Raw genomic sequence first — 13567 nt, forward strand, 5'->3', positions numbered from 1 at the left:
CCTCCAGTAGTGCTGGGACTACAGGAGTGAGCCACCATGCCCGGCCAATAGTCTTTTGATGTGAAATTTAGTGCCTTTAATTTTCATGAAGTCCAATTTATCTATTTTTTTCTTTTTAATGTTGATGACTTTGGTGTCATATCCAAGAAACTACTACCAAATCCAACGTTGTGAAGATATTCCCTATATTTAATTTTAAGCTCTTACAATTTCGGTCAATTTTGAGTTAACTTTTGTATATGATGTTTGGTAAGGGTCCAACTTCACTCTTGGATATCCAGTTTCCAGGCATCAACCATTTGTTGAAAAGACTGTCCTTTCCATAGCCTGGGCGATCCTCTTACCTCAGCCTTCCAAGTAGCTGGGACTACTGCTTTTTTCAAAAAAAAAACTTTGTTTTAAAACTCTTATCAGTCCTGGATAAAAATGTTGCCTAAGGATTCTACGTCCTTTGGCCCCACCTGAGACAAATGCTGAATGGAACCACTTTTCATGACCTCCACTGCTGCCTCTGAGGTCCACGTCATCGTCATCGTTTTTGCCTGTTCTATTGCAGTGGCCAACTGATCTAACCACCCCACCCCTTCTCTGCACAGCAGCCAGAGGTCTCTAGAACCAGGTCAGGTCAGGTCTTTGGCTACCTGCCACCCAGAGAATCTCATACCCAGATTCCTGATCACAGCTCACAGCACCCGCTCTGGTCAAAACATGGTGTCAGGTCCCTCTGTCTTTGTGGGTCCCTTTCTCTGCCTGACAGGAGTTAAGCCTCTTCATCCAGGTCTGGGCTCAGACACTGAGGCCTTCCCCACCTCCCCGCCCAAGGTAAGTGTCCAGCACAGGTGCTTGATAGCAGTGCTTTTTTAAAACAGTAGGTTTCACCTGTTAGGTTGTAAAATCAGTTCGGTAGGTCATGGCCGACAGTTTGTTTTCAACTTTTTATTTTGAAGTAATTATAGATTCACAGGAGGTTGCATAGGAGGTTGTCTAGGGAGGTCCTGGGTACCCTTGCCCCAGCCTCCCCCAATGTTAACACCTTATACACTACAGCACAGCGTCAGGACGCAGAAATTGACATTGGTACAGTCTACAGAACATACTCAGTTTCCCCAGTTACATCTGTACTCCTTTGTGTACCTAACTCTACACAATTTTAACTTCATGTATAGCCCTGTGTAACCACCAGTCAGGCTGACAGATGGTTTTCAACACCACAGGACTCCCTCGTATGAACCACCCCCTCACCATCCCTAACCTAAACCCCTGGTAACCTTTAATCTCTTTTCCATCTCTATAATTACATTATTTCACCAATGTTACATAAATGGAATCCTGCTACATGTATGTTTTCAAGATTGGCTGTTTTTGCTCTGAAGAATTTCCTTGAGTTTCATCTGAGTTGCTGTGTGTACAGCAGTTACTGAAAATGGCACTATATCACATACAGTACGGATACATATTGTTTTGTATTTCAACAATAATATGCTATATATAACAGTCTATGCCAGATAATAATGTAAAATACTTATTATTAATATGGGGTTTTATCCAAAACATTTATTTTTATTTTTAAAACATTTATTTAGAGACAGGGTCTTGCTCTGTTGCCCAGGCTGGAGTGCAGTGGCACGATCATAGCTGACTGCAACCTCAAACTCCTATCCTCAAGTGATTCTTCTGCCTCAGCCTCCCAAGTAGCTGAGATTACAGGTGTGAGCCACCACACCTAGCACCTGTCCAAAAAGTTTGAAAGATATTGCTCTTATTATAGTATTTGTTTTCTTCATACCACCACCATAAAATACCAAACTGCTTCAGAAATTACCACCATTTTAATTTATTTTGAGACAGGATATCGCTCTGTCACCCAGGTTGAAGTGCACTGGGGCACAATCATGGCTTATTGCAGCCTCAAACTCCTGGGCTCAAACGATCCTATCTCAGCCTCCGAAGTAGCTGGAACTACAAATGCATGCCACCATGCATAGCTCATTTATTTTTTGTAGAGATGGGGTCTTGTTACGTTGCCCAGGCTGGTCTCGAACTCCTGGGCTCAAGCAATCCTCCCACCTCAGCCTCCCAAAGTGCTGGGATAACAGCCGTGAGCCACCACATCCAGCCACTGTTTTAAATTCCTATTTATTGATGTTTAATGTCTGTCTTTTACCCAAACTACAACAGAAACTCTTTGAAGACAACTTGTCTGTTTCAAAACTGTGGTCTTATAAGCCTCAAACCCTGTCCAACATGTGGACACTCAGATGTTGTGAAGGAATTGACATAGAAACAAATACAGGAACATCCTCTCCAGAGAGATTATCTGTTGATGTGGAACTTGAGTAGTGAAGAAGGAGGCAAAATATGATAGTCACACTACAGAGGCAGGACTTAATGCTTCCTAACAGAGCATGCAGCCGCACAATGCATACCTTGCTAAACAAGCAGGTGGCAGGGAGCGTGGCTGCACTGAGGGGAGGCCCCTCATGGACTGGGGTGCTGGCTGGCATGCCCTGGCTTTTGCTGCACTCTCCAGCTCCGCCCCAGGAACCTGAAGGCAGCTGCTGCAATCCCAGGCATCACATGCAGGCTGCAAATTCATTTTATTATTTTATCTTTGAGACAGAGTCTCACTCTGTCGCCCAGGCTGGAGTACAGTGGCACGATCTCAGCTCACTGCAACCTCTGCCTCTGGGGTTCAAGCAATTCTCCTGTCTCAGCTTCCCGAGTAGCTGGGATCACAGGCACGTGCCACCATGCCCAGTTAATTTTTGTATTTTTAAGAGATGGGGGGTTTCAACCATGTTGGCCAGGCTGGTCTCAAACTCCAGACCTCAAGTGATCCACCCACCTTGGCCTCCCAAAGTGCTGGGATTACAGCAGACTGCAAATTCAGATGCCCCGTCCCTGTGTTTAAGAGTAAGAAAAACCTTGTAGATCTCTAGCAGTCTTCCTCTCTTCCCTCACTGGGTGGAAATGCTCATTATTAAACCAGCCACAGCCATGCTGGAGGCACCCTGGTTGCCTTAGACACATCAGTACTCCCCGATGATGGGGGAACGCTGGCTCCTCTTTAGATGCTCCTGCTCTTGAGATCCCGTGAGCACAACCCCCACCCCCACCCCCACTGTTCACAGACACAGACAGGGGCTCTTAGGGAGCACAGGAGAAAACACACTCAAGCAGGGAAATACTGTTCTTTAATGGACACCCTTCTGACGTGATAGATTATTCTGCCCCAAAGAACAAATTAAAAGATATTCAACTTGCTGCCTGTGTCCAGGAAGAGAGCAGGGAGGGTGCTGGGCACAGACCCAGCCTAGCCCTCAGCATCACACAACAGGGCCACCATAGGATGAGAAACCATTCTATTAGTAATAAACAGACCTCTTCAAGAAATAGTGTTTTTGGTGGTTCATACATTTTAAAACACTTAACAAGAGAATAAGCATACAAATTTCTAATACTGTCCAGGTACAACACTGTTACACACAAAATCTAACAAATGTGAACTTAATTTTCAGCTTCTGTTTGAAATCAGATGAAATGGCTTTTGATACATTAACCACCAGGGGAAATTTTGAGGGAAGGAGTCCTTAATTCCATATGTCTTGGACTTGGATTTCTTCAGCTGAGTCCACAAACCCTCTTTATGCAAGGTTATGTGTTCTGTAGCTGTGTGCATTTCTTAAAAACCAGAGTCTCCAGGGGCCGACCTGGGAGCCTAAGAAGTGAAGCCTGCTGGTGCAGAGGGGCCAGCAAGCCCTACCTGCTCGGCACACCTGCCTGCATGTGCAGTGGAACTGAGTGAGTGGAGCAGAGTGTGAGCACTCACAATGCTCACCAAACCTGGGACGTGGCAGGCAGTTTCCCAAGGACTAGGAAAGACATTCACAGTGGCACAACTGTTTAGCTACCTCATTATGACCCACCTGTGTGTCCACACAGGTCAGGGCTACCCTTCAGTTTACCTGAGAAGCCTAGACCTCAGGACCGCCATCTCCTATGCTACCATGCCCAGCCTGACCTGGCTGCTCACAAGTACCTGCCATAATGCTTGGCCTCCTGGAAGCTCTAAAGCGGTGCAATTGTCCTGCAGAACATCGCAGTGTCAGGGTATCCTGCATGCAGGTGAGGGGTGGGCAAGTAGGGCTAGCAACGTCCTGCTCCATGTTCCTGTGAGCAAGAGCTCACAGGGACCCACTAGACTGTGTAGGCTGGTCACAGTCCCCAGGGCTGTGCAACAGCAACTTGAAACACACTGAGGAAGCTGCACAGGCCAATGGCAGGGATGCTTGTCACTCGTCCTTCTCCTGCGGCAGAGGGAGATGCCAGTCTGGAGGGGGGCTCTGCCTCGGGGCCCACACCAGGATGTGCTTCCGTGCAGCCCGGACTCGTGCCCGCTCGCTCTCACAGAGGGATTGCTGTGCAAATGAGACTCTAGTCACTCCCCAGGCTCTGAGCACCCTCAAGACCCCTGTATCTCCCCCCTCTCATCACCCTCTGAAACACAGATGGACAGGCAGGGCCTATGGTACACACCACTCTGCAGCACAGCTGCTTCCACCTACTATACCTTGGCGATTCTTCCATATTAGCGCACAGAGATGGAGATCATTTTTTTTCTCACAAGCTACTGTGAAAAACTACTGAATAGGTCATAATAATTTGAGGAATTTTTAAATATCTTCTCCTGGACTTCAGGGCTCAATGGCTCTGGTTGACCTCGTGAGTCTGGGGCATATTCACCTGCTGAGAGTGAGCCTGGGGGTGCTGAGTGGAAAGGAGAGAAGAGTCTGAGAGAGCAGCTGTGGGGAGCTGCAGGGAGGAGTGTGTTAGGGAGAAGGGAGGAAGACGGGGAAGAAATACATGTCCTGGGTATCCTGGAAGGGTGGGAAGAGTCCAGAGGACAGACCACCCGCCTGAGTGGTGCCACAAGTGCCACTTAACCCATCAGCTTCTCTTGGCTACTGTCTCCCAATACAGACACAAGTCAGTGTATCACAACATGGGTGACCTTTGCTGTCGGCCCTTGGTAGGTATCAGGTGCTATGTGAGCCTCTTTACACAGATAACTTAATCTGTCCACATGTCTGTCTTTGTTCAAGCTCTATTGCCTCAAATAAAATATTTTGATCGTGTTTAAAAAGCTATCAGAAATGTAGTACAGAATATTAAAGATTCCCAAATGTCCATTCCCAATGCGGCAGTTAACAGCTTCCCTGATATCTTTTTTTGGTCCACATTTTAGAGCTAACATGTTTCCCTAAAGATAGGATAATCTTCTGCTGGCTAGTCTACTTCCTGCTTTCTTTTCACTAAACAATACACTGTAGGCACTTTTCCATACCCAGGGAGATGACCGACCATTCTTTTCAAAGGCTATCTGGTATTTCACTTTGTGGAAAAAGCTATTTGGTCAAATGTCTATTAGTGAAATTTAGGTTGTTTTCAGCTTTTGCAGTATCAAAAACATAATTAGCATTCTGAACTTTTAACTGTACACTGTTATCCAATTACTTCCCTGGGATAAAGTTCCAGAAGTAAAACTTAAGGTCAAAAGGTATGTATCTGACATTTACATAATCAGAACACCCGACACCCCCACCAACACTGCACAACTACCCAGAATTCTTCAAACCTCTATCAACACTTACCACTTTCTGCTGTTACTGTCATTTAGACTTATATACCTGACACCTGGCCATTTGATTTTTTCTTTTTTTTTCTTGAGAGGGAGTCTTACTCTGTTGCCCAGGCTGGAGTGCAGTGACACGATCTCGGCTCATTGCAACCTCCGCCTCCCAGGTTCAAGCAATTCTCCTATCTCAGCCTCCCGAGTAGCTGAGATCACAGGTGTGTGCCACCATGCGTGGCTAATTTTCGTATTTTTAGTAGAGATGGGGTTTCGCCATGTTGCCAGGCTGGTCTCAAACTCCTGACCTCAGGTGATCTGCCCACCTCGGCCTCCCAAAGTGCTAGGATTACAGGCATAAGCCACCATGCCCAGGCTTTTTTCCTTTTTTATTATTTTTATAAAGATGGAATCTCACCATGTTGCCCATGGCTGGTCTCAAGCTCCTGGGCTCAAGCGATCCCCTTGCCTCGGCCTCCCAAAGTGCCGAGATTACAGGTGCCCACCACCATGCCCAGCTGGCTTTCTTTTTTAATGAATTGCTTCTTTGTGTCCTTTGGCCATTTTTCCATTCTCAAATAATCCCTATATTTCTTATTGATATATATATAACAGCTCTTTATACACACACACACACATATATATACATTAAAGTTATCAATCTCTTGCTATATAAGCTGTCAGCTTTCTTACTTTTTTTGACTTTCACATATTATGGAATAGTCATCATTTTCTTTTATACAGCAGTCTGGTTTCCACATCAGTTCATCTCTTTCAGATCACTGTATACACTTAATAATGTTGAAGTGTTGATCAGTCCCATTGATTCTCATTCCTTGGCACTCCCCATGAGCCTCGCACCTTTCGGCTGGCTTCTCTCCATCTCCTCTCCCACAAGGGGTCCACCGTAGCACTGTATTCTACACTACAGTGTGGGTGCCAGGGGGGCAGAGACTCTTCTTATCACTCGTGCATCCCCAAGAGCACCCAATGTGGTACATATTTGCTGGACGAAAAAACCACTAGAACCACCTCCTTACCGGTCTCTCTGCTCCTGTAATATATTCTCTACACCCTAGCAAACAGATTGAACTTTTTTTACCCTCTCTCTTTTTTTTTCCCCCTGAGACAGGTCTCCCTCTGTTATCCAGGCTGGTGTGCAGTGGTGTGACCATAGCTCACTGCAGCTTTGAACTCCTGGGCTTAGGCGATCCTCCCGCCTCACCCTCCCGAGTAGCTGGGACCACAGGTGCACGCCACCACACTTTGCTAACAGACTGATCTTTTAAAGATATAAATCGAATTATGCCTCCCAGCACACTTTAGACTAAACTCTAAACTCCGTATCAAGGCCCGCCAGGTCCCTGGTATACCGCTCTCCAACCATCCACCTACTCTCTGCTTCAGGAACCCAGGCCTTATCTGTTTCTCAGCGGTGTCTACCGGGGCTGGATGAAGGCTGGCTCCTGGTCACTCAGGACTCAGCAACATCACCTCCTGCGTAGGCCAGCTGATGACCCTAACACCGGACGGCTGCCCTCTTCCCTCTCTAAACCATTCTACACCCTCCTCGCTGGTCTCCTCCGTTGTCTTTCACGCCCTCTGAAAGTCCTGTTGATATGCTAATTTACACAATCTCTCAAAAGAAAGGAAGCGTGAGGAGGATGGGGACCCCGTCAGTCCCCGGCTAGGTCGCGGGGCCTGGGGCGTGGAGGGGTGGGGAAAGCTGGGCCCTGCAAAGCGCTCCGAAGCGCCGCCCCGCTCCCTCCCGGCGCACCTGGGCCTCGGCGCTCCGGCGCTCCTCCCAGTCGCGGCAGCTGGCCAGGTCGCGCTGCCACTGTTCGCAGGCCGGCCGCTCGCCGTGGACGTAGTAGTGGTGTAGGAAGTGTCTGGCGCTGCGGCAGAGCTTCCACTCGGCGCGGTAGGCCTCGCAGGGGCGCGGCGGCTGCGGCGAGAGGCGGCGCCTGAGCGGGGCCCGGCGGCCGCGCCCCACGCCCCGAGCCAGTCCCGTTCCCTCCCTCCGGAAGACCACGCTGGTTCCCGACTCCGACGGAGCACACTCACCTGCCAGCCGCTGCCGTCCGCCATGTCTGGGCGACCGGCGCGCCAAGCCCGCCCCTCAGCCCGCCAGCCAATGAAGAATGAAGAAAACGGCACCTCGTGATCGACTGACAGAAGAACTAATGAGCACCGACACATTCAATTACGTCTTCGCCCCCTTCTTCGAGAAGCGCCGACAAACAGGACGAGCAACCAATAGCAACCGAGGGCGGCTGCGGCGCGCGCGGAGGGCCGGGGTCGCAGGGTAAGTCCGGGGCGAGGCCTGGCGTGGAGCCTACGCGACCACCGCGACGACAGCGCAATTCACCCCGGGCCAGGCGGGCATCCTGGGCCGCGCAGCTACCTTACGTCAGCCGCCTCTCAAATCACACGGCTCTGGCCAGTTCTTTTCAGCAGCTTTATGAGATTTTCTCAAATCTCAACAATCCGGTATATTTTCAAAAGTACATACTGAGCATCAAGGTGGTGCAGCGAACCTCCCAGATCTGCAGCTCCAGCAGTCTTGCTTGAGCGTCCACTCAGGATGGAGGTGAACTCGCAAAGTAACTGAGATTGGTTGGGCATGACATGTGGTGGATCTAGGGTTGAATGACCTCCCCAGGGAACGCAGGCTTGAAGTGGAGGCTGAGAATGCAATCCGAGTACAGCCATAGGCCGGTCAAAGGCGTGGAGGCGGTGTGTAGCAGGGGTGAGCGGGGTAGGAGTGGCTTGGATGTCTGTAGTTCTATTCTAAGGGTGCGGGAGACATGTAACATTTACCTTATTCATTTTTCGAGACAGGGTCTTGCTGTGTCACCCAGGCTTAGTGCAGTGGCGTGGCGTGTTCATGGCTCACTGCAACCTCAAACTCCTGGACTCCGAACAGCTGGGACCACAAGCATGCACAGCCTCACCAGGCTAATTTTTAATTTTTTTTTTTTTTTGTAAAGATGGGGTCTTGCTAAGTTACCCAGGCTAGTTTGGCCTCAAGCGACCCTCTCACTTTGGCCTCCCAAAGTGCTAGGATTATAGGCGGAGCGCCAGTGCCTGGCTGGGACGTTTATAAAAAGGAGCAATGCACAAGAGGCAACAAAGGCAAGTAAAGAGGAGGCTGGTGGGCTTGCAGAAACGCCCTGCAGTACCTATGCTGCGGTTCTCCCACTTCACTGATAACAAATCCTCAGTATCCACTGATACAAATCCTGGGACTGCTGGGCCAGTCCCAGGAATGACACTGGGACAGACTCCCTGGAGGTGGATCAGAAAGCTGCAGTTTTACCAGGGGTCCTGCTGTTGAGGCAGCTGGCTCAAGGACCAAGCCCAAATAAGACACTGAGAGGAAGGCTGCAGGCCAGGGTGCAGGAGTAATGACCAGGATCAGTGCTCCAACTGGCCCCACTGTGTCATTAAAAGGCTCTGCAATAGAATCCATCCTGGTCCAGGCAGGGGAGTGTACCTCCAGCAAAGGACCAGGCGTTTCACTGCATACACAGCAGGTGTTGCTTAGTGAAGACAAAAACCCAGAGCCAGAGGTACTGTAACATTCTTCATTATGCATAAAGTGACAATCTGTTAGCTGATGTGATCCTGCAAATGAAGGCTGTCTACCCACCAAGGAGGGTTTCTCCCTCTGCTAGTAAAACTGAGACTTTGTCAGTGGAGGCTCAGATAAGTCCCCACAGTGCTCATGCCTTCCAAAACCACGCCCATTTCCAGTGATGATGGTTTGTGCCACAGGCCAAGTACTGAACATCATGACACTCATAGACACTCTTCACTGAAGACATGTGGATAGACCCTAGGGCCACCATTCTCTCCTCTCTGGAGTGTTGGAGGGGCCCTGACCAGGGCAGGACCCCCATGCCTGGAAGCAGGGTTAGCCCTGGCTCATGGGGGACCCTGCTGGGCTTAGCCATTGCCACCTAGGGATCAGGCAGCCTTGTTTCTTCCTACTTTCTCCAGGAGAAGCCCCAGAGGGACACTTTTCTAATGGTGAGATGGAACACGGAGCACCTGCCAACAGGCCTTCAGTTATGGTCAGAGGCCCAACCACCAGTCTGTGTTAGTACCTAATCAAACATTTAGATTTAGGCTTTAGTTATTGCCTGTTTTTACTTGAAATTCTTGGCTTAGAATTATTCCCAATGGGGCCAGGCACAGTGGCTCATGGGAACAAATTTAAAATAATCAGATTAGCATGTCAAAAGATCTCACGTTATAGAAAGTGAAGATCTAAGACCAAATAAATACTGATAAAAAATAAAGACAGGCCAGCAGAAGCTTGGATGATTTAATAAATTAAAATTGGGAGTGGGGGAGTAGGGAAGAAGGAGAGGAACATCTCTTCAGCATTTGTTCATTCTAACATTCACATGTTTGCTTCTCCATGGAGTTGTTTCACTATGAACAGGTTCACTAAGGAGCCAGTTATGTCCATATGAAATGAGAATAAAAGTGCAAACTCATTCAGATCAGGTTCTTCTGAGTGGTGTTTTTGAAAAAAATATGTAAAATAAAAATAGAAACATTCTTTGTCAAATACTTAAATTGCAGGCACAGTAGTGGGACAGCCGCTATTTATAGAACACATGTCTATTTAAACCCTTTTTTTAGGCCAAAGACTGACACCTATGCAATTGACCTAGGAAAAAAAAGGATAAATGAAGAAAAAGAAAGAACACTTCATGTTAGACAATTTAGTCACCTTCATAGATTTTGACAGAATTAGGGATGCAGAATTGCTCCTGCTGAGGCAGTGGGAGCTCCCCTCAAGCTGAAAGTGTGAAGAGGTGAGAAGGCAGCTATCTACAGGCCCTCAGGGACAGCTCTTTGTCTTTCCCCAAATCAAGCATACAACTGCAAAGTCCTGCTGCTCCACTTCCAAGTCAAACTTGATAATTCTTAGGTAACTCTAAATAAATCTTAAGTAACAGAGTATTCTCTGATGAGGCTCATCCCTGTCAGTGCCAGTAACTAAAAGCCAGGATGTTGCAAATGATTCTTTTATTATTTTCCAATCAGCCAAAAGTCCTCACTTAAGGCTTTCTTCCCTTTTTACGCAACGACTGTCCTTCTCCAGAGAAAGCGACGAATCTGCCTCCAGCTTCATCCTAGGTTTGAAGAGAAGATACTATTTTCAGAAACTCCCTGGAGGTTTACAATAAATGCCTTACTCTATGGACTCACGTACCATCCACATTACTCATAAGAAATATATCAGGCTGGACACGATAGCTGACACCTGTAATCCCAGCACTTTGGGAGGCCTAGGTGGGAGGATCACTTGAGCCCAGGAGTTCAAGACCAGCCTGGGCAACATGGTGAGATCCCATCTCTACCAAAAATAGCTCGGTGTGGTATGTGCCTATGGTCCCAGCTACTTGGGAGGCTGAGACGGGAGGATGGTTTGAGCCAGGGCCATAGTGAGCTATGATCGTGCCACTGCTCCAGCCTGGATGGCAGAGCAACAGAGCAAGACCTTGCCTCAAAAAAAAAAAAAAAAAAAAAAAAATCTTTAAGTTCATCACCCAAAAACATTTCAGGTCACTTTTCTGTACATGCTTAAAGAATTGTTTTCCCACTTAATTCTGAAATCTCATGCCAATAAACTTCCTGTCTAGTATACTCCCAAGGCTACAGAACTGAATTCTGTAAAAAAAGAATTCCATCATGTAGGAGGGCCAGTTTTCTACCAGTGGACATTGCTGTGGTAAGCAGCTTAAGGTATTTGCACACAACTCTGATATTTTTTTAGAGCTCAAATTCCTGGGTCAAAGTGTGTACACACTTTTAATGCTTTTAACATATAGAGACCAACCAGCCCTCAGAAACATTCCACTAAGCTATCCTTCCATCAGCAGAAAGAGGGATTGTTTTTTCCCAAGCCTTTGAAAACTGCACATATTTTTTTTCACATGCTTTTATTGCTAGTCAGTCTGAGGCATTATCTCAACTTTTCCCTAGGAAGAAGAGGATTCTGGAATGTTCAACACACATCCCTGCACCTGGCTCCCCACTAACTGTAGCATGTTATACCTGCAATAGAGCACTGTTTAGTATTTATGTGGTCACATTCATGTAAATTTGAGTCACAGCTGCATTTAGTCTTCCTTTGCCGCACAGCCTTCCATTTATCCTGGTGTCAATAGCTGTGTTTGGCTTCTTTCTCTATTCAATCACAGCCTGCATTGCATGGAGTTCATCTGTTTTGACAAACCTGTGTCTCCTGGGCCTTCGCCCTGCCGTACCTGGACTGGCCTTTCTCTAGGTGCCGTACATGTTAGTGGGGGCTCCTTATTTCCTGGATTCTATGACTTTCTTATTTCTACCTTATTCTTTCATTTTAGTGAGGGACACCTCCTAGGAGCTTCCTGAGAAAAGATGCATGAGGATTATCTTCTTGTGAGTTCCTTTTTTCTACTCTCATATTTCATTGATAGGCTGGTTGGTATGTTAGTCTGCTAGGGCTGCCATATAAAATGCCAAAGATAGGGTGGCTCAAACAACAGAAATTTATTCTTCATAGTTTTGGAGGCTAGAAGTGCAGGATCAAGAGGTCAGCAGGTTTGGTTTCCTCTGACAGACACCCTTTTCCTTGGCTTGCAGATGGCTGCCTTCTTGCTGTGTCCTCACATGGCCCTTCCTATGTCCAAATTTCCTCTTCTTAAAAGGACACCAGATTGAATTACGGCCAACTCTAATGGTCTTATTTTAACTTAATTGCTTCTTTAAATGGCCCTATCTGAGTTACTGGGGGTTAGGGCTTCAACACAGAAACACTGGAGGGACACAATCCAGCTCATAAGAGTTGGTACAGAATTTTAGGTTGGAAAAAATTTCCCCTCAGAATTTTGAGTATATTGCTCCACTATCTTCTAGTTTCCTCTGTGTCCTGCTAAGATGATGTCCCTTTTTTTGGGAGACAGGGTCTTACTGTTACCCAGGCTGGAGTGCGGTGGTGTGATCTCAGCTCACAGCAGCCTCCACCTCCCAGGCTCAAGTGATGCTCCCAACTCAGCATCAAAGTAGCTGGGACTACAGGTGCGTGCCACCATGCTTGGCTAATTTTTAAAATTTTCTGTAGAGACAGGGTCTCCCTATATTGCCCAGGCTGGTCTCAAACTCCTGGGCTCAGATGATCTTCCCGCATCAGCCTCCCAAAGTGTTGGGATTACAGGTGTGAGCCATGGCGCTTGGCTGATGATGTCCTTAATGCATGGTGATACCTCTGTTCTCTCTCCAGAAGCTTTAGGATCTTTCTTTGCCTCAAAGTGGGGCTATTTTCATTCATTTTGCTGGAACTCAGTGAGCCCTTCAAATCTGCAAAATTGTGCCCATCTTTGGGGAAACTATTTCCCTGATGATTTCTGCTCCTTTGGTTTCTGTGGCTGTTCTTCCCACAAATCCTCTATTATTTAGATGCTGGAATGGAAAGCTTTCTGACTGTGGCCTTCACTTCAGAGATAGTAGTCTAGAGACCTACTGGAGTCGAGCCTCCAGCCTTCTGGGGTGGGGGAGGGAGGGTAATGCAGCTCTAACTGCTTAGTAACAGAATTCTGTCTTTAGTCCCTCCTTTCTAGAGGTGCCTTTTGAGAATTCTACAATCTACACAGAACTGCTTCTAGGCTTTCTATGGTCTACTAAGGTACCTGGGGCTTCCAAAGCCTTGTAGTTGCCTCCTCTTCCACTGTCTTTCTTACCTCATGACCTTTAGCCACAGCCTTAGTGGGGCTGCAGGATGGAGTAGAGCTAAATATGTCTTCAATCCCACCTTTAAACATATACTTCTTAAATACATATTTATGGTCAAACAGGCCTGCTGTGCCCACTGGCCTCCCCTGCCTTCTGTAAATTTGCAATAGTCAGGTCACAGTCAGCCTGGGGGACGTCCCATGCTGA

At 47.5% G+C, this 13567-nt stretch overlaps 2 protein-coding genes across 6 annotated transcripts in view; both read right to left on the bottom strand.

Annotated features, from left to right (window-relative positions):
- Positions 1–921: 921 nt before the first annotated feature.
- Positions 922–8620, bottom strand: C23H22orf39 (chromosome 23 C22orf39 homolog). Of its 2 annotated transcripts, none has more exons than XM_004063020.4 (3): positions 7694–8620; positions 7407–7574; positions 922–1730 (listed from the first exon to the last, which is right to left on the bottom strand). In XM_004063020.4, exons 1-3 carry the CDS (start codon positions 7826–7828, stop codon positions 1680–1682), a joined length of 354 nt encoding a protein of 117 aa, XP_004063068.1. In that variant the 5' UTR covers positions 7829–8620; the 3' UTR covers positions 922–1679. The 2 variants fall into 2 exon arrangements, with proteins under 2 accessions (XP_004063068.1, XP_004063066.1); XM_004063018.5 differs by having other exon boundaries at positions 922–4418.
- Positions 8621–9945: 1325 nt separating this feature from the next.
- Positions 9946–13567, bottom strand: part of UFD1 (ubiquitin recognition factor in ER associated degradation 1) — a 29844-nt gene continuing 26222 nt past the window's right edge. For all 4 annotated transcript variants that reach the window (XM_004063023.5, XM_055374954.2, XM_055374956.1 and 1 more), the window contains one exon: positions 9946–10779. In XM_004063023.5, the coding sequence (XP_004063071.2) occupies positions 10705–10779 (75 nt within the window). In that variant the 3' untranslated portion in view covers positions 9946–10704. The remainder of the gene's footprint in view (positions 10780–13567) is intronic.

The sequence above is a fragment of the Gorilla gorilla genome, chromosome 23, assembly GCF_029281585.2.
Source record: "Gorilla gorilla gorilla isolate KB3781 chromosome 23, NHGRI_mGorGor1-v2.1_pri, whole genome shotgun sequence".
NCBI lineage: Eukaryota > Metazoa > Chordata > Mammalia > Primates > Hominidae > Gorilla > Gorilla gorilla.